Source organism: Syngnathoides biaculeatus, chromosome 12 (genome assembly GCF_019802595.1).
Source record: "Syngnathoides biaculeatus isolate LvHL_M chromosome 12, ASM1980259v1, whole genome shotgun sequence".
Classification (NCBI taxonomy): domain Eukaryota; kingdom Metazoa; phylum Chordata; class Actinopteri; order Syngnathiformes; family Syngnathidae; genus Syngnathoides; species Syngnathoides biaculeatus.
This window is the reverse complement of record NC_084651.1, coordinates 5114548-5138160: the sequence shown is the minus strand read 5'-3', so window position 1 is coordinate 5138160 and position 23613 is coordinate 5114548. Positions and strand designations below refer to the sequence as shown.

The 23613-nt window shown below is 43.9% G+C and overlaps 2 protein-coding genes across 6 annotated transcripts in view; one reads left to right on the top strand and one right to left on the bottom strand.

Moving 5' to 3' along the window:
- marchf8 (membrane-associated ring finger (C3HC4) 8) overlaps positions 1 to 12800 on the top strand; it is a 90565-nt gene extending 77765 nt beyond the window's left edge. Inside the window, exons 4-7 of one of the 3 annotated variants that reach the window (XM_061837867.1) lie at positions 5282 to 5462; positions 8571 to 8706; positions 9230 to 9244; positions 10716 to 12800. In XM_061837867.1, the coding sequence (XP_061693851.1) occupies positions 5282 to 5462; positions 8571 to 8706; positions 9230 to 9244; positions 10716 to 11020 (637 nt within the window). In that variant the 3' untranslated portion in view covers positions 11021 to 12800. The remainder of the gene's footprint in view (positions 1 to 5281; positions 5463 to 8570; positions 8707 to 9229; positions 9245 to 10715) is intronic. The other 2 variants (XM_061837865.1, XM_061837866.1) reach the window with 2 other exon arrangements.
- A 2068-nt stretch (positions 12801 to 14868) lies between these two features.
- On the bottom strand, positions 14869 to 23063 carry LOC133510141 (polyunsaturated fatty acid 5-lipoxygenase-like). 3 transcript variants are annotated; one of them, XM_061837862.1, is made up of 14 exons: positions 22876 to 23063; positions 21931 to 22129; positions 21773 to 21854; positions 21579 to 21701; positions 21350 to 21456; positions 21113 to 21285; positions 19490 to 19636; positions 19213 to 19416; positions 19056 to 19142; positions 18173 to 18351; positions 17976 to 18097; positions 17798 to 17898; positions 16243 to 16413; positions 14869 to 16172 (listed from the first exon to the last, which is right to left on the bottom strand). In XM_061837862.1, the coding sequence occupies exons 1-14, from the start codon at positions 23026 to 23028 to the stop codon at positions 15993 to 15995; spliced, it is 2028 nt and encodes a 675-aa protein (XP_061693846.1). In that variant the 5' UTR covers positions 23029 to 23063; the 3' UTR covers positions 14869 to 15992. The 3 variants fall into 3 exon arrangements, with proteins under 3 accessions (XP_061693846.1, XP_061693848.1, XP_061693847.1); XM_061837864.1 differs by lacking the exon at positions 22876 to 23063 and adding an exon at positions 22207 to 22277 and having other exon boundaries at positions 14871 to 16172; XM_061837863.1 differs by lacking the exon at positions 14869 to 16172 and having other exon boundaries at positions 16276 to 16456.
- Positions 23064 to 23613: the final 550 nt, after the last annotated feature.

Sequence of the window (23613 nt, the reverse complement as noted above, 5' to 3'; positions counted from 1 at the left end):
TGGATTGGTTCGCGGCGGCTCGGTGGATCAGCTGGTAAAGAATCGGATTCACAGTTTTGAGGACCCGGGTTCGATCCCAGCCCCCGCCTCTGTGGGACTTTGCGTGTTCTCCCCCGTGCCTGCGTGGGTTTTCCTCCGACAAATTGCCGCTAGGTGTGATTGTAAGTGCGGCTGTTTGTCTCTATGTGCCCTGCGATTGGCCGGCGACCAGTTCGACCCTGGTGAGGATAAGCGGCAAAGAAAATGTCTGGATGGTTACTGATAAGACGAGGGCGCATTATGACTTGCGTACAAATTTTTGGCGACCATCATGGGAATGGAACTCTGTTGTAAACTGAGGAGACCCCCCCCCCCCCATTTCATTTCCCCTTTTGTGTTTTTTTTTTTTTTTTTTGTGACGTCATCCTTGTGGGAATGTGAACTTCAGGTGTGTCGTATTTGTCACAACAGCATACAGTGAAGAAAGTATTTGAACACCCCGCCGTATTGCACGTTCACGTTCTCCCACTTAGAAATCGTGGAGGGGTCTGAAATTTTCATCGTAGGTGCATCTCCAATCGAAAAAGAAAAATGCAGAAATCACAATGTATGATTTTTGTTTACAATTTCTTTGTGTGATACAGCTGCAAATAAGTATTTGAACACCAATTCTGCCACCACCGTGGACCACCCTTTCCAAGGTGATTTTTGTTAATACATTAATTAAGACGTCATGGTTTGAAATCACGCATGGCACGGAAGGTTCCCCTGCTCAAACCAGCACATGTCAAGGCCCGTCTTAACTTTGCCAATGACCATTTGGATAATACAGAGGAGTCATGGGAGAAAGTTTTGTGGTCAGATGAGACCAAACTGGAACTTTTTTGGTCATAATTCCACTAACCGCGTTTGGAGGAAGACGAATAATGGAGTTTCGTCACAAGAACACCATCCCTACTGTGAAGCATGGGGGTGGTAGCGTCATGCTTTGGGGGTGTTTTTCTGCACATGGGACTGGACGACTGCACTGTATTAAGGAGAGGGTGACCGTGGATTTTGGGGAACAACGTCTTTCCCTCAGTCAGAGCATTGAAGATGGGTCATGGGCTGGGTCTTTCAACAAGACAATGACCCGAAGCACACAGCTAGGAAAACCAAGGAGTAGCTCCGTAAGAAGCATATCGAGGTTCTGGCGTGGCCTAGCCGGTCTCCAGACCTAAACCCAATAGAAAATCTTTGGAGGGAGCTGAAAGTCCGTGTTTCTCAGCGACACCCCGGAAACCTGTCTGATCTAGAGAAGATCTGTGTGGAGGAGTGGCCCAAAATCCCTCCTGCGGTGCGTGCAAACCTGGTGAACAACTACAGGAAACGGTTGACCTCTGTAATTGCAAACAAAGGCTACTGTACCAAATATTAACGTTGGTTTTCTCAGGTGTTCAGATACTTATTTGTGCAGCTGTACTTGTGGACACGCACTTACGATAAAAATTTCAGACCCCTCCATGATTTCTAAGTGGGAGAACTTTCAAATTTTCTTCACTGTAAAACAAAACAAGATCAACACTGGAAAAAAAAAAAACATGAATATGTAGTGAAATGTATTCCACGCAAAGAGGCTGTACAGTGGCCTCCAAAAGTGTTGGAATAGTGATTTAAAAAAAAAAAAATCTTCATTTTTTGCTATGATCTGAAAACATTTCAGCTTGCATGAAAAGTGCTCCGTTTTTTTTTTTTTTTTTTTTTACAATATATTTAAAGTTTATGGTCGAGTCCGTCAAAGCTGACTTTTATTGACTTATTGTGTTTATCAATGGAGCATATCCGGCGGGCTGCATTAGTCGAGCCCCTCGAGGACGTCGCTGCGTTTTTTTGGGGGTTTTTTTTTTTTTTGCTTTTTTTTAACCTGGCCTCAAAAGCGGCGGCCCACGTGCCAAAGGCAACGTTTACGTCTGCGCTCAGCCCGGCTTGTAGCTTCTAGCTAAATGACAGCCGCGCTCTTTGCGGGCAAAACACGAGGGTTGAGAGAGAGCCCTTGTGAGTCTTGCGGTGGATTAAAAGTGTCAAATTGGCTTTGTGGTGTCTTGTGCGTGTACAGCCAAACAAACAGTGCGTCATGGCAGCTTCCTGTCAGGTGGACGCAAGCGTGAGGTCGCAGCAGGCGACGCGCCCAAGAGCAGCTCGCTAGCGAAATAACAATGATACCGACAGCGCTGGCTATTGCTTGGGCAGAAAAATTACCCGGTAGTTCAAAGTTAGCTTAATTTATCTACTTAAATAGCTAAATTGCTTGCGACATAAACGTGATTCAAGATAGATGAATGGATTGATTGATAGATAATTGATGAAGATAGATGAATATAGTCAAGTTAGCCTAGCTTATGTTATCTAGTTAGCCTGCTGAATGATTGTTACCGACGTTGGTTGCCTGCTAATTAGCCAAATAAATGGCCAAATGGAGAAAATTCGGCGCTGACTACAAAGACAGACGGGTAAATAATTTAGATACAGGTTTCCCGCTTTCTAAATCAAAGCCAGAGCGCGAGATAAACAAGAAGCGAGATATTTCGTCACCTTCTCATTTGGGTGACTCATCTTCTTCGGAAGAAAACGGCCCTCCCTTTTCCCATCAGGAAACAAAAACATTAACAATAATTATCTCTCTTCACGGCCTCGATTGTTTAAGCACGGGCAGTAAATTCTCTGCTGAACCCATTTGAACTCTTGGCTAACCAAAATCGTCGACACAAAGCATATAAACAAGGTCTACTAACTGTCTGCATGTTTTAAACCGATAATTAAGCTAATTAAGGTGATTTAATATCGCATGGCAACGTACTTTTCAATGATTATTCATATTCCAGTTAACTGACCACGCTACAATAGCGTGTGGGTGGATGTTCCGGGAAACTGCGTGACTTTTTGCGTCATATTTTTAATGAAGGCGACCGATATATATTTTTTCAATTCTGTTGTCATAACACAAAAGCACTTTATTTTATTTCTTTTTTAATCACCAAATATATTGTCAAGATTTCTCAAGTCAATTATGAGCGTCTGTTTATTCTATTTTCCCTTTTATTTCGCGGAGTTCTGTTCTGACATTTAAAGCTCACTTTAATGCATCAGACGTCACTCCAGGGATCACTTTCGGAGGCCGAAAATAGCGACGTGTTCTTATCCTCACTCGAAACAGGATGAAGCGTCTCATTTCGCCACAAGAACATTTGACAAAAATCAAAGAAAAAATATGAAGAAGCAAAATATTAATATTAGTCCAGTCTCCAGACCTCAGCACAATAGAAAAGCTCTGAAGGAAGGTGAGAGGTCAGAGTTCAGCAGCGGCGGCCAAGAAAGGGGAAAGATTTAGAGCGGGGGGATGTCAAATTATCACGAGCAGTGTCGTATTCGAGCGTGGATCATAATTCCAAAAATGACAAGTTTTGTTTTGTTCCTTTTGTTTCAAGTTCACGGTTCAGGTCACAGTAAGGGAAGAAAATGCTGACTAAACTGCTACAGTATGCTATGAAAAAATAAATAAAAATGCTGTTACTACTTTGGCTCCATCGGAGGAACCTTGATAGCCTGCTAGTTCTTTTTTTATTATTATTATTTTTATTTTTTTAATGGCTGCCCATGATATCTGCCAGCCAGAAACTGAGCTGCATTGAATTAGGCATGTTACAGATATGTATATTATCCCTTAACGCTGCAGTAAATTAAAGAATATTAAACAAACAAAAAAAATGGCGGCACGGTGGTGCAGCTGGTATAGCGTTGGCCTCACAGTTGTGAGGACCCGGGTTCGATCCCGGCCCCCGCCTGTGTGGAGTTTGCATGTTCTCCCCGTGCCTGTGTGGGTTTCCCCCAGGTACTCCGGTTTTCCTCCCACATTCCAAAAATATGCAACATTAATTGGACACTCTAAATTGCCCCAAGGTGTGATTGTGAGTGCGGCTGTTTGTCTTGATGTGCCCTGTGATTGGCTGGCAACCAGTTCAGGGTGTACCCCGCCTCCTGCTCTTTGACAGCTGGGATAGGCTTCAGCGCTCCCCGCGACCCTCGTGAGGATAAGCGGCTAAGAAGATGGATGGATGTCTGTGTCTTGATGACTGCATTATTCTGCCCCCTTGATGGCAAGGTCACATATGCCAGGAGAGTCACAATGAATTAATCACATGTAGTATGAAAGAAAATATTAGTACTTTCTCCCCCCCCCCCCCCTATTAAATAGCAGCCTAAGAAAATGTCAATTTTTGCGGGGCTGGAACAAATTAATGGCTTTCCCATTCACTTCAATTGGGAAAGATGTTTTCCAATACAAGCGACAATGTGTTTGGTTTGATCTGCCATAACTCAATTGAGCGATTTTTGAAAGAAAATGGATTGATGGATGGATGGATTAAAAAAACAGTGCTTGGGTACTGAGTAATATGTTGTAATCACTTAAATACAAATTGTACTTTGATTTAAAAAAAAAAAAAAATTCAAAAAAAGGTCAGAAAACTTAAATCCGTATGGATTGCCCTAAAAAGTTGCATACAACTGAACTGTAACTGGGCAGTGATGCTTTTAGGCACCACTAGAGGGCGCAAACAAACCTATTCTCAGTGATTTCAGGGATCAAATACTTATCGTAATTCCCGGCCTAAGAGCGCAACTGGTTCCAAACCTCACTGAGTACATTTGTAAAGGAAATACCATTTGGTACGTACATATGCCGCAGCTGTGTAAAAGCCGCAAGTGCCCACGTTGAAACACGAAATATAGACGGTACACAGAAAGAGTTTAACGGTAGCATTGTGCTAATTCTAGTGCTAACAGCGCCGGTTAAAATAAAACTTAAAAGTAAATATTACTGAGACACACCAGTAACACGCTAGCACAGTGCTAAAGCTAGCGCAGGGCTAACATGGGTGGTAAAAGTCACTTCCTCGGCACGTATATTCCACCCGACTCATTCTAACCTTTTCTGCTCTCGTGCCCCCTTGCGGCCCTTATCAAAAAAATGCACAAATTAGCCGCATCACCGCATAAACCGCAGGGTTGAAAGCATGTAAAAAAAAAATTGAGGCTTGTAGGCCGCAAATTACGGTATTTATGACCAAGATTTTATCGCTTTTGAAAGCTTACCCTTTGGGAACTGAATTTTTTTTTTTGTAAGTGCGCAAACTCGCAAAGTCCGCAAGCGATCCCAGCGTCATTCCTCCACCGCGCCGTACGTCGGACGCGTGTCGGCGCACCCTAGTGAGCCTCCCCGTTTTTTTCTTTTTTTTTTTTTTTTTTCTTTGCCGTTCCGCCTCAGGATCTGCCACTGCGAAGGCGACGACGAGAGTCCGCTGATCACGCCGTGCCACTGCACGGGCAGCCTGCGCTTCGTGCACCAGTCCTGCCTGCAGCAGTGGATCAAGAGCTCGGACACGCGCTGCTGCGAGCTCTGCAAGTACGAGTTCATCATGGAGACCAAGCTCAAGCCCCTGCGCAAGGTACTTCAGAAAAAACAACAACAACAAAAAAAACTCACATGTACTTCCCCGGTTCCTATTTTCCAAAAAAAATCAACATCGGGTTGTTTATGGAAAGTCATGCCAGCGTTTATTCCCACTAGTAAGCCAATTCAGTGCACTAGTGTAACGACGAGGGTGCACTAGTAGAATTGACTGTCTCACTAGTAACATTTTGTCCACATGGGTTTGATTAAACGGGACTTTCTAGGAAAGCAACTTGTCGTACATCACTTGCCGTTTTTCCGGGAGCCGCCACTTAGAAACAACAACGCGCGCTAGCGACTGTTGTCACATAGCGCCCACCACCCAACCACAAGTATGCTCATGTTTTTTTTTTTTTTGGTGTAGTTTTTTTCTTACGGCGGACATGTTGACAGCCTTCGCCGCCTCCACACGTGCGCTGCGGTTTAACGGCTGGTGGGGCGACGACATGAGTGTCGAGTCGCAAATTTCAGGAGCCGAACGAGAGTGCGGTTGCGGCCTGACATAAAAAAAAAAAAAAAAAATCTGGAAAAATCATATCAGCATTTTTTACAAATAAGCGTTGATTTTTCATTGGTTTGGAGAGACAATTTGTCGTCGCAGTTTTGCTACTTATTAAATTACTAATTGGTGTGCATAAAAAAACAAAACAGTTTTTAATTGACCGGAAGGCGGCGGCACAGTGACCCGACTGGAAAGCGTCGGCCTCACAGTACCGAGGTCCCGGGTTCGATCCCGGACCCGCCTGTGTGGCATTTGCGTGTTCTCCCCGTGCCTGCGTGGGTTTTCTCCAGGTGGGCACTCCGGTTTCTGTCTGCATGTGCCCAACGATTGGCTGGCGACCAGTTCAGGGTGTAATCCGCCTCCTTCCCGTTGAGAGCTGGGATAGGCTCCAGCACTGCCACAACCCTTGTGAGGATAAGGGGCTAAGAAAATGGATGGATGGAAATTGCCTCTAGGTGTGATTGTGAGTGCGGCTGCAATTGGCTGGCGACCAGTTCAGGGTGTACCCCGACTCCTGCCCGTTGACACCTGGGATAGGCTCCAGCACTCCTCGTGACCTTTGTCAGGATAAGCGGCTAAGAAAATGGATGGGTGGAAATTGCCCCTAGGTGTGATGTGACTGCGGCTGTTTGTCTCGATGTGCCCTGCGATTGGCTGGCGACCAGTTCAGGGTCTACCCCAACTCCTGCTTGTTGACATCTGGGATAGGCTCCAGCACTCCCTGCGACCCTTGGGGGGGGGGGGGGTCAAACCCGGGTCCTCAGAACTGTGAGGTCAACGTTTTACCAGCTGCTCCACCGTGCCGCCCTGTTATATATAATTTATTGGATACATAATACTAGTACTCGTCGACGCACAGTGTCAGTTTTGAAAATGCCATCTTACAAATCTTAACGAAAATCCGAGAAATATGGATGCCACGTGTGAGTTATCGATGCATTTTTATGCACCAGTTATGTTTATTAATATTCATGTTCATGTAAAGCTATTTTTTTGCATTTGTGTTTACATTTCAATGGTCTCATGAGATTTTATCCTTACCTTTCTGCCAAATTCCACACCGTGAATTATAATATTTAGAATAATCCATACTTGTATATAGTCATACTGCTTGTTTATTTACATTTGAATTGTGTGTTTTTATTTATGCATTTGCAAGCCACTATTGGTAAATAGAAATGTTTGTTAGATATTGTAGCTTCATTTAGAGCAGGAGTGTCAAACTCATTTTTCTCGCGGGCCACATTGTTGTTCCGGTTTCCCTCAGAGGGCCGTTATAACTGTGGAACGAAAGTCATATTTACATGATCAATTCATGAACTAGTTTTGGAATCAGAAATCAGATTTTACAGATTTTTACTTGACTTGTCTCGATTTGGCTTCGCGGGCCGGATCTGGCCCCCGGGGCCTTGAGTTTGACACCCGTGCTTTTGAGCAAAGTTCTGGAGCGAGGGAGACCCCAGAGCAGAAAATAGAAACGGAAAAGAATTGCACCGCTCCGCGTCCCCTGCCGGCAAGTCCCTGCTCAACAGCACAAAGGCCAGCATCGCGGCGCAGGTTGATCCGTGTAAATGTCAAGTGAAGCCACGCAGGCGGCGCTGCCTGTGAAAGGCGCGCTCGGGTGTGCCCGTTTGTGCGTTCAAGCAATCCGGGGTGCCACTAATAAGTAATAAGAAGCTGCCGGCACAAAAAGGGCACCAACGCAATTGATGCTTTACGGACTTACAACCTCGCGACTGCTTCACGCGTCCAGCTGCAAGCTTTCCATCGGGAAGTTTTGTTTTTTTCCCCCCAAAGCCGCTGGTAAAGCTTTGGCCTCGCGGTTCTGGGGACTGGGGTTCAAATCCCGGCCCCAGCCTGTGTGGAGTTTGCACGGTCTACCCTGTGCCGGCGTGGGTTTCGTCCGGGCACTCCGCTTTCCTCCCACATCCCAAAAACATGCGACATTAATTGGACGCTCTAAATTGCCCCAAGGTGTGATTGTGAGTGCGATTGGTTGGTTGTCTCTATGTGCCCTGCGATTGGCTGGCGACCACTTCAGGGTCTACCCCGCCTCATGCCCAAGCACAGCTGCGATATGCTCCCGGCACTCCCCGTGATCCTCGTGAGGATAAGCGGCAAAGACAATGGATAGATGGATGTTTTTATCTGGCTCGGGACTGAATATTTGAGATGCAATAATATTACTAATTATAATATAGCGGGGCAGCACGGTGGTGCAGCTGCTAAAAGCGTTGGCCTCACAGTTCAGAGGACCCGAGTTCGATCCCGGCCCCGCCAGTGTGGAGTTTGCATGTTCTCCCCCGTGCCTGCGTGGGTTTCCTCCGGGTGGGCACTCCGGTTTCCTCACACATCCCAAAAACATGCGACATTAATTGGACACTCCAAATTGCCCCATGGTGTGATTGTGATTGCGACTGTTTTGTCTCGATGTGCCCTGCGATTGGCTGGCGACCAGTTCAGTGTGTACCCCGCCTCCTGCCTGTTGACAGCTGGGATAGGCTCCAGCACTCCCCTTGTGAGGATAAGCGGCAAAGAAAATGGATGGATAATATGGTGGACATACACATATTACGTTTTTTTTTTTTTTTTTCTTTGAAGTGGGAGAAGCTTCAGATGACGGCGAGCGAACGGCGGAAGATTATGTGCTCGGTCACCTTCCACGTCATCGCCATCACGTGCGTGGTGTGGTCGCTCTACGTCCTCATCGACAGGACGGCAGACGAAATCAAACAAGGTCAGGGTACAACGTAGTTTTCATCCTGTTGTTGCAAAGTAAATTTATTTTTTAGGTCACTTTTTAGACAATCTGGTAGCCAAAAAGTGAGCCAGGATTTAGCATTATCGCATGTGCCGATTTGGTTGTTACACATGGTAATAACACATTAATAAATCATTAATAACACATCGGGTGTGGTTATGAAGCAGTTTGAACATTTTATTCCATCCAAATGAACAGCAAGGATATGGAATAAATGTACAAATGGCTTTCCATATCGAATGCGTATTGTGTTGCGCACAGATGGAAGCAACAAGCCGGGCACATTTGGTCCACCATGATGAGTCACGAGGTTGCACAAGGTGTCTCCGTTGTGAGACCACTCCATGGTTGGATTTTGTTTCGGGATAGTATTTGTTTTTTTTTTTTTGTTTTTTTTTTTTAACTCACAATGTACTTGTTAAAGTTCTTTTAACTAATTTCTCTTTCTCTCTCTAAAAAAAAATAAATATCTATACTTACATTCTCTTTACTCATGCAGCCCGGAGTATTCCAGGTAATTTATTAACTTTGTTCCCCCACCTCTTCTGTCTTTTCTTTATGTAATCAATGACCCCCTTCTCCACCCATTTTTCTGTTAATTTAACAATAAAAAAATCATCATGAAATCATTTTTAAATTCCACTTTTCTGACCATGAAAACATAAAAGCATGAAGATGCATTCAAGCAGTTGTTCTCAAAATGTGCTACGCTTCTGCCCTCTTGTGGTACACAGAAGAATCACTGCCTAAGTAAAGTTCTGATTTATTAAACTTTTTAGTCCGCTACAGTTTTATACTTAATTGATGTTTGTTTATAAACATTTGTTATTTTGAATTCGCTTATTTAATCTTTTTTTTAAGTTTTATTTTCCTTTATCGTGTTCCAGCTAAAACATCTTTTTTTAGCTGCAATATTACTTAGGCCTGTTTAATTTATTAATGCTATTTTCTTTAATTTTAGTTTATTTTTATTTTACCTGCAATCTTAAAATGTATCTATTAGTTAATACTGTATTAAAAGGGTTACCATTATTTACTTTATTGGAACAATAATGTTAATGTAATCATTGTATTCATCTTAATCAAATAAATTTTTGAGTCATTAGCGTTTAATTTATTTCTATATGCAATATTTTTTAAAGTGATTACTTGTAAATTAGTTTATTTTATGAGTCATTAGTGCTTAATTTTAATTATTTCTATATGCGGAATCTTTTCATTTATCTGTAAATAGGTTTATTTTATTATTTAATATGTAATACTGGACGTTATTCAATTGAATTAAAGTTCGCTATTATTTTTAATTTCATTTTTTCTTGTGCCTGCAATAGTCATTTGGATTATCGCAAAAGTCAGGTACTTATTTTACATGCAATATTTGATTTTATTCATTAAATAATTGCAGCTGTAAAAATGAGGTATCTGTTGGATTTTATTCTCTTTTAAGAAATATTTGATCTTTAATGCATTTTTACATGCTATGTTTTATTTTTATTTTTTCATATAGTATATGTTATATTTTTTATTTAAACTTTTAAGTACTCTCTTAATTGAGTCTTGCCCTTTTTTTGTATTTTCCATAATGGTAATTTTCTATCAATGAAGGTCATCTGTTTTTCCTGCACAACGTTTGATTTTCATATTTTTCAGTTTACCATTTATAGGACTAAAAAAGTGGTGATCGTCACGGCACTGCATGCAATCTTTAAATAACCAATCTATGACAAGCAGATATTGTACGATAGCTTCATCATGGTCATAAAAGGAAGGATATTAATAACAGTAACTTCCTTTACTTTCTGTGTTGTCGCGCTCTCTCAGACACACACACACACATAAACATACAGTACACAAAACGCACACTCAAGTTGCTGCATCTTACTTGAAGTTTGCCTGTGTGTGTGTGTGTGTGTGTGTGTGTGGTGTGTGTGTGTGTGTGTGTGTGCGCGCGCGCGCGCGCGACCTCTGTCCGTGACCCCCGTCAGGCATCATGGAGTGGCCCTTCTGGACCAAGCTGGTGGTGGTGGCCATCGGCTTCACGGGCGGCCTGGTCTTCATGTACGTGCAGTGCAAGGTCTACGTCCACCTGTGGAGGAGACTCAAGGCCTACAACCGCGTCATCTACGTGCAGAACCGGCCGGACTCGTGTAAAAAACTGGCCCTGGAGAAGCCGCCGCTCCTCGAGCCCAGCGTGGACCACAAGGACGCGCCGGCCCCCGCCCACTCCGACACAAACTCCTCGCACTACACGGAGACGGACGAATACAGCATGGAGGTGCTCCACGTGTGACTCGCAGCGGGTATGGCGTGGGGGAGCCCCTCCGATCGTCTCAGTCAGATCCACGGGGGGTCGGGGGGCCGAGTTGTTGCCTCGTTGCTGTTTTTTTGGGACTTCGAGCAAGGACGCACGCGCGGAGTGACGGGAGATTATCGGAACATTTTCAGTCAAAATGTCGGCGGGGAGTCAAGTTTTGGTCCACGCGAAGATAGAAAGACAAGAATGGACACTCACAGCGTTGAAATGGAACTCGAGATTTCCAAAAAAAAAAAAAAATTCAAATTCAATTTCTCTGCTAAGAAAAATGTCCACACCAAGTGTCGCATTTGCTGGCACACAAATATAGAAAGTCAAGAAAACACACACACACACACACAATCCAACATAGTCAAGGGAAATTCATTTTTGGGGCCAAAATATTGCAATAAAGAAAAAAAAAAAAAAAGTCAAGTTTTATGCTGCACAAAGACAGAAAAACAAGAACAGGCACGTTTGGTACGAGTTTGCTAAGAGCACACGCACACAATAGTGCGAAAGGCGATCGTCAAAGCAATATTCTCCCGAAATTTCCCCTTCGTCAAATAAATAAATTGGTGTCACATGAAGATTAAAAAGTGGCTCAGCTGGTAAAGCGTTGGCCTCACATTTCTGAGGTCCCGGGTTCGATCCCGGCCCAGCCTGTGTGGAGTTTGCATGTTCTCCCCGTGCTTGCGTGGGTTTTCTCCGGGCACTCCGGTTTCCTCCCGCATCCCAAAAAACATGCAAAATGAATTTGGACACTCGAAATTGCCCCTAGGTGTGATTGTGAGTGCGGCTGTTTGCGTCTATGTGCCCCGCGATTGGCTGGCGACCAGTTCGGGATGTACGCCGCCACTTGCCCGTCGACAGCCCGGATAGGCTCTCCCCGTGACCCTCGTGAGGATAAGCAGTAAAGAAAACGGATGGATGAAGATTAAAAAACACTGTTTAGATTCAATTTCAGCCAAATGTCTTAAGAACACGAAAGGCGCCCGTCTGTGCAAATTATGAACCGAACGTGTCCGCCATGAAGTCAACGTCGGAGCCACCGCGCTAAGATTTAAAAAAAAAATAATCATCAAAACTGTTGATTTTTGTCTATCTTTGTTTTTACCTGTGAGTCCCGGACCGATCCAACACGTGGACGGGCATCGAAGCACTTTTTTTTGTTTCCTTCTTGTCGTCTTGTGCAGGATGGAGCACACGGATCACTTCACCCCCCCCCCCCCCCCCAAGTCAGATGACATAAAAAGAACATTTTGTGAATTCACTTTTTCCTTTTGGGGGGGGGGGGGGCATTTTTTCCCTGACACCTTCTGAAGAGAATGTACACTTTTTTTTGTAAACACAAAACCTTAGAAAAAATAATAATAAAATACAATTTTTAGCTATTTTCTATGTCTTTGAGCTCACCGTTACAACTTCGTATGTTTTACTTGAGGCGTGTGAGCGTGTTTTAAATCTGTAAGGCTATCTTTACGTACGTGTGCATCGTGTATCTGCCGGCTGCCGTTTTGGCTACGTTTACCTGTACGTGACGCCCTGCCCCCCTCCCACCGGCACAGTCTTGTAAGCATAACCTGAAGCTGTATAAACAGCCTCGGGAAAATACATATCTGCAGTCAACGTCAAAATATTGCCATATTCCAGTACTGTAAAATGAAATCCACCGCTGCAAAATCTGAAAGTCAACGTGTGCCACCAGGATTTGAATTTGAAATGTAAAGTGATCATATTTTCAATATTTGCGACAATTCGCTGTCTGTGCCACCGGGCAGGGTTTACTTCAGGTCAGAACCGAACAGCCAGCCAATCCAGTTACGCTTTCTTAGGATGTGACGTCACGTGACTAAGAAAACTTCACTGCGATTGGCTGGCCGTTCGGTTCTGACCTGAAGTAAACCCTGCCTGGTGGCACAGACGATGAATTGTTAACATTAAAAAGTTACACTGAAATACAACTATTGAAAATATTATCACATTTCAAATTCAAATCCTGGATGCACACGTTTACTTCCATATATCTGCTGTCCGATAACAGTTTGGTAGGAAATTGCTGTTTTAAATTGTGAAAGGGTGTCGATTCCGCAGTTTGTAAAATTTACATAAAGGCAGGCCAAATGCAAACTTTTTGAATTAAAAAAAAAAGTAAACATTTCACAAAAAAGATCTTTATGTGGTCTGTTGCAAAATGTTAAAAGTCTGCTAAATATTGCATCGTAATAATACCGTGATGTCTGGACTTTACTGAGAAAATTCAAACCTCCCTCAATTCTTCTTCAATACCTATCCATAGTGCGTCATAATCTGTACTGCCCTCTGGTGGCGGGAGGCTGGCGTTGCAGAAAGGCAGCAGTGGATTACTTTATTTCAATTTGTATTGATGTCGACCTTCACAGCCACTTTCCACACACTCCAGGAACATTTTTAAAGGCTCTTTTTGATACAAGTCACTGCCTGGGAAGCGCAACGGTCCAAAAACACCATAATTCCCGGCCTACGGCGCGCACCTGATTACAAGCCTCACTGAGTTCATTTGTAAAGGAAATGTCATTTGGTACGTACATACGCCGCAGCTGTGTAAAAGCCCCAAGTGCCCACATTGAAAAATAAGATATTTACAAAGAGTTTAATGGTAGCGCAACGCTAGTGCTAACCCTGGTGCCGCGCTAAAGCTAGCGCAAACACGCACGGGGCCTGTTAACTGGTAAATATCAATGAGACGCGGCAGTCACACACCAGTAACACGCTAGCACAGCACTAACAGGGCTTGTAAGTCACTTCCTCGAAATCCTCCACGTTCCACCGGTCTCACTCTTTACTTTTCCGCTCGAGTGACCCCTTGCGGCCGTTAAAATGCACAAATTAACCGCAGGCGTTGAAAGTGTGTGGGGAAAAAAGTTGCGACTTGTAGGCCGGAAATTACGGTACTTGGTAATACCAGTAATGAGAATAAATGAATTTGCGTTTAGTGTTTTTTATGTCAAGGTCGCGTGGTGATTAATAAACGGGAAGGATTTTTTTTTTTTTCCTGTTGGAGAAAGTTTGACTTTAGCGGTGTGGTGCAATGCTATGATTAAAAAAAAAAAATGAGAGGGAGGGGGGAAGTGCAATTACCTTTTACGTGATCTCTTTCGTCACTTGTTTTTCTCATCCACTGGGTAGAAAAAGTTGGGTTTTTTTTGTTGTATTTATTTTTCAAATTTTTTGCATATTAATCCCAGCCTCCCCTTTTGAGTCATTTTATGAAAAATTCCCCACCACCCTCCTCCCTGTCATTTTCCCCCCTAAACATTCAAGAATTGTTGATTAAAAATGTGTTTTAACATGCTGTATCTGTACATTATTTAATGTATAGTCATGCTTAAGGTGGATGCTAAGCTGTAGAATGTTTTTTTTTTTAATTATTAAATGGGAGCTGGCTCCCCGCATTAAGTCTTGACAGACGAGCTTTAGATGTGGACATTCCTTCTGATCGATCCCCTTTCGTGAGATGTGGCACGTGAAGATGATTTTTTGTACTTTGCTGCTTCGACTCGTCATGTGTGGGCAAGGCAGGGACGGTGAAATGTAACTTGCATAAAGCTGCATTTTGTTTACTACTGACTGGACTTGAACATCCGTGATGACTGTTGCCCCTTTCTATGATATCATTCCACAAGTTTGTCTTACGAACTTTAATTTGGAATAATAATGTTTTTTTTTTTTAAAAAAAAAAAAAAAAACAAACATGAGAAAGTCCAATTTTTAAGCTAAAAGTCCATGTTTTCTGTTCCCATGTTTGAAGAAAAACTGTAGTTTGAAATGAACAACCAAATAAAAATTGAAAAGTTTTTTTTTATTTTTTTACTCAAGAATAGCTGTTTTGTGAAATATACCAAAGGTAAGAAAAATCACGAACACTGGTTTTATGAAGTGGAAAAATTCCCATGCCATTAATCTATTCAACAACAAAAAAGGGAAAATGACTGGTTGCTAAATCCAATGGCACAATTCACATACGAACAGTAAAATATGAAAAGTAGAAGCCATTGGTTTCTTTTAGGCATTTGAAAAATGTACAGGTGTCATGCCCGCAGATATGACGTTTCGGGTGTGGTCCACCAGTCATGCCCGCAGATATAGTTACGGGTGTGTGTTCTGCTTGTAATTGTGAGTGTACCCCTTTAAGAGCAGAGGGGGGCGGTGTCAGGTAAACTAGAAAGTAGAAGTAGGCTGAGCAGCTCGTCGTTCGAGACCGTGTGCTTCCGTGTTGGAAAAAAAGATGTCAGGCTGTGGTGGATCGGTTTTCATGTGCGCTGAGAGTGCACAACAAGTCCGCAATTGCGCAGTGGCGCAGCTTCGAGGGAACATTGGTCAAGACTACACAAAATAAGCGACGTCTTTCAATATCTATATTTCTACTCGTAAAAAATTTTACACGCGTGATAATTCGCGCTCGACTGCAGATTTGCGAGTGCGATTGCGCGCCTGTCAAATCACAGGGACAGAAATATAACGTAAACTAATAAGCTTTAAAGTCAGTTAGTTTAGATTAGCAGCAGTTGTAACGCTTTAATATGTTGATAGTACAAACGAATCTTTAAAGGATTGTTTATAAGCCTGCAGTTGCTTTTACGCGTTATGTGAAATGTACTTGAGAGTTCTCTAAATAAGCTCTTAAATTGTGTGCCGGCGGAGTGCCGATGTGGTCCCAGCGAGTTCGCATGTGGAAGATGGCAAAAAACAAAAGACTTCCCATGTGGTTTCTATTCAAAGTTGCGTCATCTCATGAAAAAAACAAATCGAGTCTGAAGTGAAACAAGACCCAAGTCCTAAAACACGGGAATCTACCTCGATGCGTTCTTTTTGATGTCACTTTCTATAAAGTCCAAATAGTAATGCGAGTGAAATCATTTGCCCCACCTTAATGATCGCCGTGAATTTTGTTTTTGACTCGGGACCTTCTACTCAGGAGGTTCTGCGTTCAAACAGCAACACTGTTTGGGATCTTGTCGGGCGACAAGCCGCAGTAAGGCAATTTCCGTTCCCGGTTCCTTTTCCTGATGTCACCGCTGATCTCTGCCAGATCCTTCTTGAATTTCTCCATGGAAGCTTTGACCGGCTTCTCCAGGAAATGCTCGTCGGGGTACGTTCCCAAGTAGAGCTGGAGGACGAAAAGGAGAGCGCGCGAGTGGGGGCAAGTTTCTCGGATGCCGACGTGTCGGAATAAGTACCTCGTTCTTCTGGTACTGGCTGAGAGCCCAGACGGCCCCCAGGTGCCAGCTGGAGCGCCCTCGATCCGGTAGGCTGGCCATGATCAGGCTCATGTTTGCCAAACCCTTTCGATTGGGAGGGGGCTTCCGCATGGTGGACGGGGCGTTGGGAATCCAGGAATACCAGTCATACTTTGCAATTGGGAACACAAGTTCACACTGGAGCTATTTTGTACTGAAGCGTAAAAAAAAAATGAATTCCCCTAAGAACACAACCACACACGGAGCAAACGCAGGATTCAATTGTAGTATCATATTAATGTGTTGCGGTGCCTTGATGTGGCGTCTGCGCGCTACTTTTACAGCAGATGCACTTTGAAGAACCACTGGCTCTAATACATAAACTCAACGAGTTGATTCTAAATTTTTGGATTTTTTTTTTTTTTTTTTAAAGGAGCACCAGGAAACAAAACACATTTTTTGAACACTTAACCTCAAAAAGTTCCATTGACCCATATGATATGGAGTGTACAAATATTGGCTACATTTAGATCAGCACACAATTTTTTTCAGCAGTTGCACATTTTAGAAACAGTTTTTACAAAACTAGAATTTTTCACTTGCAATTTCTGGCAATAATGTCGATTTTGACGGCTATGTTTCCAGTAAATATTGAGAGGGGTTGCCTGTTGTAAAAACATATTTGCATGACTATAACATAATTTTACAGTTACTACACAGAGCAGAAATAGCAGTAAATATTTTATGAGTATATTATATATATATATATATATATATATATATATATTTATTTATTTATTTAGTTTTATTTTATGTTTAATCTTCAAAAAGAAAAAGGTATTTTGATGGGACCTTAGCTTATTTTTAGTTGCGGAATATGTGTCAAAATTTACGTGACTGCCTACAAGTGCAAGAAAGACCTCGACTATGAAAGTAAATAAGTGCCAACGGGATTTGAATTTGAAATGCCGCAGAAAACAGGATTTGGATTTGAAATGTAAAGTGATCGCATTTTCAATAGTTGCTACGATTCGCTGTCTAAAATTCAACCGGCTACAATTCGCAGTCTAAAATTCACCGTCTGTGCCACCAGGCAGGGTTACTTCAGTTCAGAACCGAACACCCAGCCAATCACAGTTACGCTTTCTTCCCCGCGAAAAGGTTTCTATAGAAACTCTATAGAATTCTATAGAATTTGTACAGAACAACTTGTTCCATAGAACTTTGGCTGTGATTTTCTGTAGAATTTCTACAGAAACTTTGGGTCCTAAAATTCTACAGTTCTTTTGAAATGTTCTTTAGAAATTTTTTTAGCAGGGTCAGTCACGTGACGTCACCTGGCTAAGAAAGCGTAACTGCGATTGGCTGGGTGTTCAGTTCTGACCTGAAGTAACCCTGCCTGGTGGCACAGACGGTGAATTTCAGACAGCGAATTGTAGCCAGTTAATAGTTAACATTGCAAATCTGATCACTTTACATTTCAAATTCGAATCGTGGTGGCGCATGCTTCCACGCTGGACCTTTTTTCATTTGAAATCATTAACGCGTACTGTACCTGTCCAAAGTTGACAGCCGCGTGCTGGGCTGAAGCGGTGAACACGATGACGGTTAAGTATTCGATCAACTCCTCGCGGGATTGAAGCGACCTGGGGAACCCTGCGCGGAAGGAAAGAGTTTGAAGAAAACGTCTCTTATGTACAATTTCCATCAGAAGTACACCATGGGATACCTACCGGAGTGTTTGAAGTCTTTCATCCCGTAGTCGCACACATCTTTAATGAAGGCCTGGATTTCTTCATCTCCCCGCACCTTCTCGTCCCCGCTGTAGTAAATGTTGATCACGTCCGACACAAAGCTGTGAAAAGAAGGTACGAGTCAAGTACGGGGAACTTGTAGGCACACTTTTTTGGCCCCTCCCATCGGTCATCACCTCCTGGTGGCCTCCCACACCTTGTAGCCGTCATCTCTGTAGAAGTAGCAAGGGAGCTCCTGCTCGCTGTCCACACCGCGAGCTTTCATCATGTCGGGGAAGCAGAGGGACCTGAAGGTCAGAGTCTTCATGGTCTTCTGAATCAGCGCCACATGAGCTCCTCCACCTGTTGCATTTGCCTTGACACGGGGGACGGAACACGTCAATCAAATGTGGACTGCAGGATTTCCAATCTTGTCCATAGTCCTGCACTGTATAGAGTCTTCAAAGGTTGGGACTGAACCCTCGAACCGTTGGGAGTCAAAGGAATCTTAAATGTCCCCTCAAATGAGTATGCTCCAAGTCTTCAAAGTCTCAAAGGTCCCTCGCTGACTCTCCAAGTCTTGGTATGTCCTTACATTATTGGAACTTGAGCCTGTTTTTTGCCATTTTTAAGCGCTTGCCCCTGACAGGCCTATAACTCTTACCTTGGAATCGCCCCCCAGACAAGGAGTTTCAGTCTGCCACCGGGTCTTGACATTGTCGGTCTTCAAAGTGTCTGAGCCTGATCTTGCAGTTGAGTCGTCAAGACTTCAAAGGACTTTTCAGTGTCTAAGTGCCCCGTCACTGTCCCAGTAACTCAAAAGGTGTGATCTGGCCCCAAACCTTCTGAACCAGCTCTGCAGTCTTCAAATCCTCAAGGGCCAAGCCTGTACCATCATTCTCAGAGCCTAAGGATGCGCCTCGCACATTTAGAACCTCGCCATGAATGATTACATTAAGTTACTTTAAATTTGGGCCACCACAAGCCTGCTTGAAGTAAACTTCATGACTCGTGCAAACTACATCCAGGCCGGTTTAAGGTAGTCTATCAGCGCTTAACCTCGAGAGAAAAATAACTCACTTTATCAAAGAGACCACGTTCACAGATGAGCTGCTCTCTGGCCTTGGTGTTAATGGCGATGGTGAAACGGACGTGAGGGATGAGTAGCTGTGAAGGAGCGCATCAATTCCCTGTTATGATCAGTCCTCCGTTGGGTTTGATGAGCGGGACTTTTCACCTTAAAGACCGGGTGGACGGCGGGCAGCTGCCTGAACATGGCGACGGCAAACATCTCCGAGATCAGGTGCGTCCTGAGCAGGTGCGTGATCGTCTGGTGGTGCTGGAAGTCGGACGACCGCACCCAGATCTTTGCGAGGAGCCAGTCGTACTCGCCGTCTGTGGGCAGGAAGATGGGGTTGTCCTCGCCTGGAGTCTGACCCAACTGCGAAACAAGCCGAGGAGGGAAAGGATTGTAAAACTGGTGTGAGACTTGCTCGTGATCATTATGATCATACCTGAATGGCTATTGGCAGGATCTCGTTCTGGGTGTTCTTGTACAGAAGGCAGATGGGAGCCGTCATGTATTGCGGGGTGCGGGGGTCCGTACCATTTGCCTTGATGCCATCCAACACTTCATAGTCCACCATGTAGATGTTACCTGCCTGAAACAATAAAAATAAATTATTCTTAACGCCACTCACAAAAACGTTGCGATATTTTGTTGGTAAGACCCAGTTTACAAGTAAAATTTTATTTCATCACTAAAAAAAAAGTTCTCAAAATAAATGTTTTGGCCTAAAACAGGTTTTGATCTTAGGTTTCATTGTAGAATACAGTTGGGTATTTTTTTTTTATTATTATTATTATTCACAAATGTTTGAACCTTGAGAGTGTTTAAATGAGAGAAATGTGAGAAAATGATAATGCCTGTCTGTTTATCAAGTGTGTAGTCTGGGATTTTAGAGACTTTAAACATATATTAAAAATGGAAAAATAAACATCCTGTAAATAAAAAACAAAAAAAACGATGAAAAAAAGACACACTAAATTAAAAAAAAAAAACATCCTGTAAATGCATGAAATATATAATCAACGAAAAAACAAATGGAAAAAAAAATTCCTACTAAAACTTCTATTATACGGTTAAACAAGGGAACATTATTGGATTTTTTTTTTGTATTTTTTTTTTTTTTTTTAGGTAGACTAAAGAGAAGGTTGTTGCAGTAGTCCAGACCCGAGGTATGAAAGTGTGAAAGAGGATCTCTGCAGGTCAAGACGACAGGGATTGACGGACGTGGGAGATGTTTGAGGTAAAAATGAACTCCAGAGTCAGTTTGAAAATCATGCCAAGGGCCACTTATTTTCTATAGCACTTATCCTCAATAGGGGTACGGGGGATCAGCTGGAAAGCGTTGGCTTTACAGTTCTGAGGTCCCGGGTTCGATCCCGGACCTGACTGTGTGGAGTTTGAATGTTCTCCCCGTGCCTGCGTGGGTTTTCTCCGGGGACTCCAGTTTCCTCCCGCATCCCAAAAACATGCAACATTAATTGATCACTCTAAATTTCCCCGTCGATGTGACTGTGAGTGCAGCTGTTTGTCTCGATGTGCCCTGCGATTGGTTGTCAACCAGTTCAGGGTGTACCCTTGACAGCTGGGATAGGCTCCAGCACACCCCGCGACCCTTTAGAGGATAACCGGCTAAGAAAATGGATGGATTATCCTCATTAGGCTCGGGGGATGTGCTTGCACTATCTCAGGTGACTTTGAGCGAGAGCCAAAGTACTCCTGTACTAGTCACCATCCAATGCCAAGCCAAGGATTGGCTGGTGACCAATCCAGGGTGTACCCTGCCCAAAGTCAGCTGGGATCAACTACAGCACACCTACCGCCCTAATGAGAACGTGGATGGATATCAGGAGCTCGATGTAGTTGGCGAAGAACTGGTAGACAGACAGAGGATTATCGGATCAAATGGGCATCAAGTAGAAGATGAAGACAAGAGGTGCAGAGAATTGAACCTTGTGGCACACCTTGGCAGTGGGGGATGCGCATGGATCCTCAGTCAAATTTTCCGTTATCGCATTCGAATGAAATCATCTGCGTCAAAATAAGATGGCAATGACTACGGTCCATCTACCTTAACTTCCTGTTCGAGAGTCAAGTCCCTCTCCAGGCTGCCGGCGACCATCTCATTGGTGACGGGAAACTTGTCCGGAATTTTGCCGATCTTCTGGATGAGGACGGGATTGCAGCCGTTCATGAACTGGTGGCTGAAGATGAGATCCTCTTTCCAGTGTTGCATCACATACTCTGGAGTGAAACGTTGATCAAATTAAGTGAGACATAATCAACGAAATATAAATCTGAGGCCGACCTGAGGCTGTGCTTTTAATCTTCAAAAAGATCTTCTTAAAATCGGCAAAGTCAGTCCAGGACGACTTGAACATGTGCATGAAGTGGTTCAAGAACAGGTTCTGGATCCTGGAAAATTCATGTTCATGATGTATTAGTTGATACAGCTTGATTTGTTTTCATTTAAAAGCTCTGAGTCTTGGAGTTATTACAAGATATTCCAGATCCAGGCCGCTAGACGCAATACATACGCTTTTCTGTAGTTCAGTACGAAATCCACTCCCTTCTCGCTGTCAAACTGGATGTCCCGAGGTAAATCTTGGTGTCTTTTTGCATCGATGCTCATAGGAAATCCTGGCTGCCACTGCATCCATCTGCAAGGTACAACATTTCTGTAAACAAACAGGAGGGTCCCTAATGGACTGCAAGGTCAGAGGACGCACACCTGTAGGCTTTCCGTCTCATTTCCAGTTCCTTTTGTCTGTGCTCCTTGACCAGGGTGGTCTCATCATCCTGAGGCAGGTGAGCTAAGAAACCAGAGCGAGCCCATGTGGTCAAATGAAATGAGTGCGGCAAACCCGTTTGCAAGTTTGCGACCCGTACCTCGCCCGTCTCTCAGCACCACTTCCTTGTCACCCACCAGCCAACGATAGCACGGGAACTCCACGCCGTCTCCCCCCGGCGTCCTCACCGAGACGTACCTGCAGTACCAGTCGTCCTGCGTCAAATGCTTTTTCTTCTCCAGCTTCACCAACGTAATTTCGCCCAGATTCTCCTGCGTCCCCACCGGGTAGGAATCCACCTGCGAGTGAGGAGCGCTTTGAATAAATAACGGAGTGATCGTAATGGTGTAATTTCTGTAAATATTGTCATATTCACGTGTTGGATGTGTCTTTATGGGGTGTGGTCGACCAAGTGACGTCAGGACCAACCACCGTGTACAGTACTGTGGATTTATTTTATACTGTAAAGGACAATAGTGCACAAAAAAATGCCAGTCCTAAATAAGCCAGAACTTGTCCGGGAAGGAAATACTCTTCAACGCTGCTTTGAGGTCCTTTCCCTCTGGGCTGGGATTCAAGACTACCCTTACACAGGAAGAACAAATAGGGCCAGAGACTCGTTTGCCCCCCCCCATGATAAAATGACTGAAATTTAGAGGACGACAGTAAAAACACCGCAACTGAAAACAAAATACTAAATACAACTTAATATTGTCTGTTACAATGTAACTACATATTTCACAGGGTTGACATTTTTGGGAACAAAGTCACGCAAGCGAGGCTTGAACTTGCGTTTTCAGGAATCAAGCATCAGAGGGTGATGGCGAGACGCGCCCACATTCCTCCTTCAGGCGATTCTTTGGAAAGAAACCTGACGCCTGCTGGTTTCCGCTTTGCGGGGGCAAAACGTTTGTTTTCCTTGCAACAAATGTGGTTTATCCACATCAAAGGACTTTTGAAAACATTACCCCCAAAATGATTACGATCAAAAATTTTTGTTTGTTTTGGGTGTGGACGCACGATGTGTATCAAAAACCTCACTTACCGAGCCCCTCTCAAAGTCATCGTGCTGAGGTTTGTCCAGCCTAATCTTCCGGCTGCACCCCTCGGATCCCACCAGCGTTACGAAGATGTAATTATCGGTCCCCGACCGGCCTTGCGTTCCCGTGGCGACGCTGACCACGTACGTGCACGGCATGGCTGTCGCGCCGGATGGAAACGCTCAGAAGTGTGAGTCTCTGCGATAAGAAGTGAGCAGAAGAGGGAGTTGCGCTGTATTTATAGTCCACGACCTAGTCCCTCCTTGCAGAACCCGGTAAGCACCAGGAGGACCGTTGTCGTCGTTCAAAAGACAAGAACTAATTTAGTTGCCTCGTTTTTTTAATGACACAAGACAAAAAGTGTCAGGTCTTGCTAATTGCATGCTGTCAGCTTAGGTCCTTGGTGCATCCCTGACTCAATGGGTGTAGTATTGCCTTCCCAGTCCACTTTTTCACCAAAATCCAGTCCTGTCCAGAGCAGGCTTGCCCCACTCTGTCTAATCCCTTCCCGTCCTCGCACAACTTGTCCAGTTCCAGACAATTCTACCACCCTGTCTTATTTTTTCCTTTTTGTCTATCTCCTCTCAAACCTCAGCCATCCCGACTGTATTTCCAGTAAATTTCCATCTCACTACGGATAACAGAAGGGAATTTATCAAAATTTACTGTTGCAGCACGATAAGACACACTAATCCGCCAGACCGCACGGCTACTTAGCCGAAATAGACATGTTAAGGCCTGTT

What these genes read in the sequence shown, in the direction of transcription:
- LOC133510141 (XM_061837862.1), bottom strand. Translation starts at nt 23,028, where the DNA reads ATGCCGTGCACGTACGTGGTCAGCGTCGCCACGGGAACGCAAGGCCGG. An exon ending in GAAAGACTTCAAACACTCCG is followed by an intron (nt 17,899 to 17,975) that starts GTAGGTATCCCA and finishes CCTTCCGCGCAG; the next exon opens with GGTTCCCCAGGTCGCTTCAA. An exon ending in GCCAGTACCAGAAGAACGAG is followed by an intron (nt 16,173 to 16,242) that starts GTACTTATTCCG and finishes TTCGTCCTCCAG; the next exon opens with CTCTACTTGGGAACGTACCC.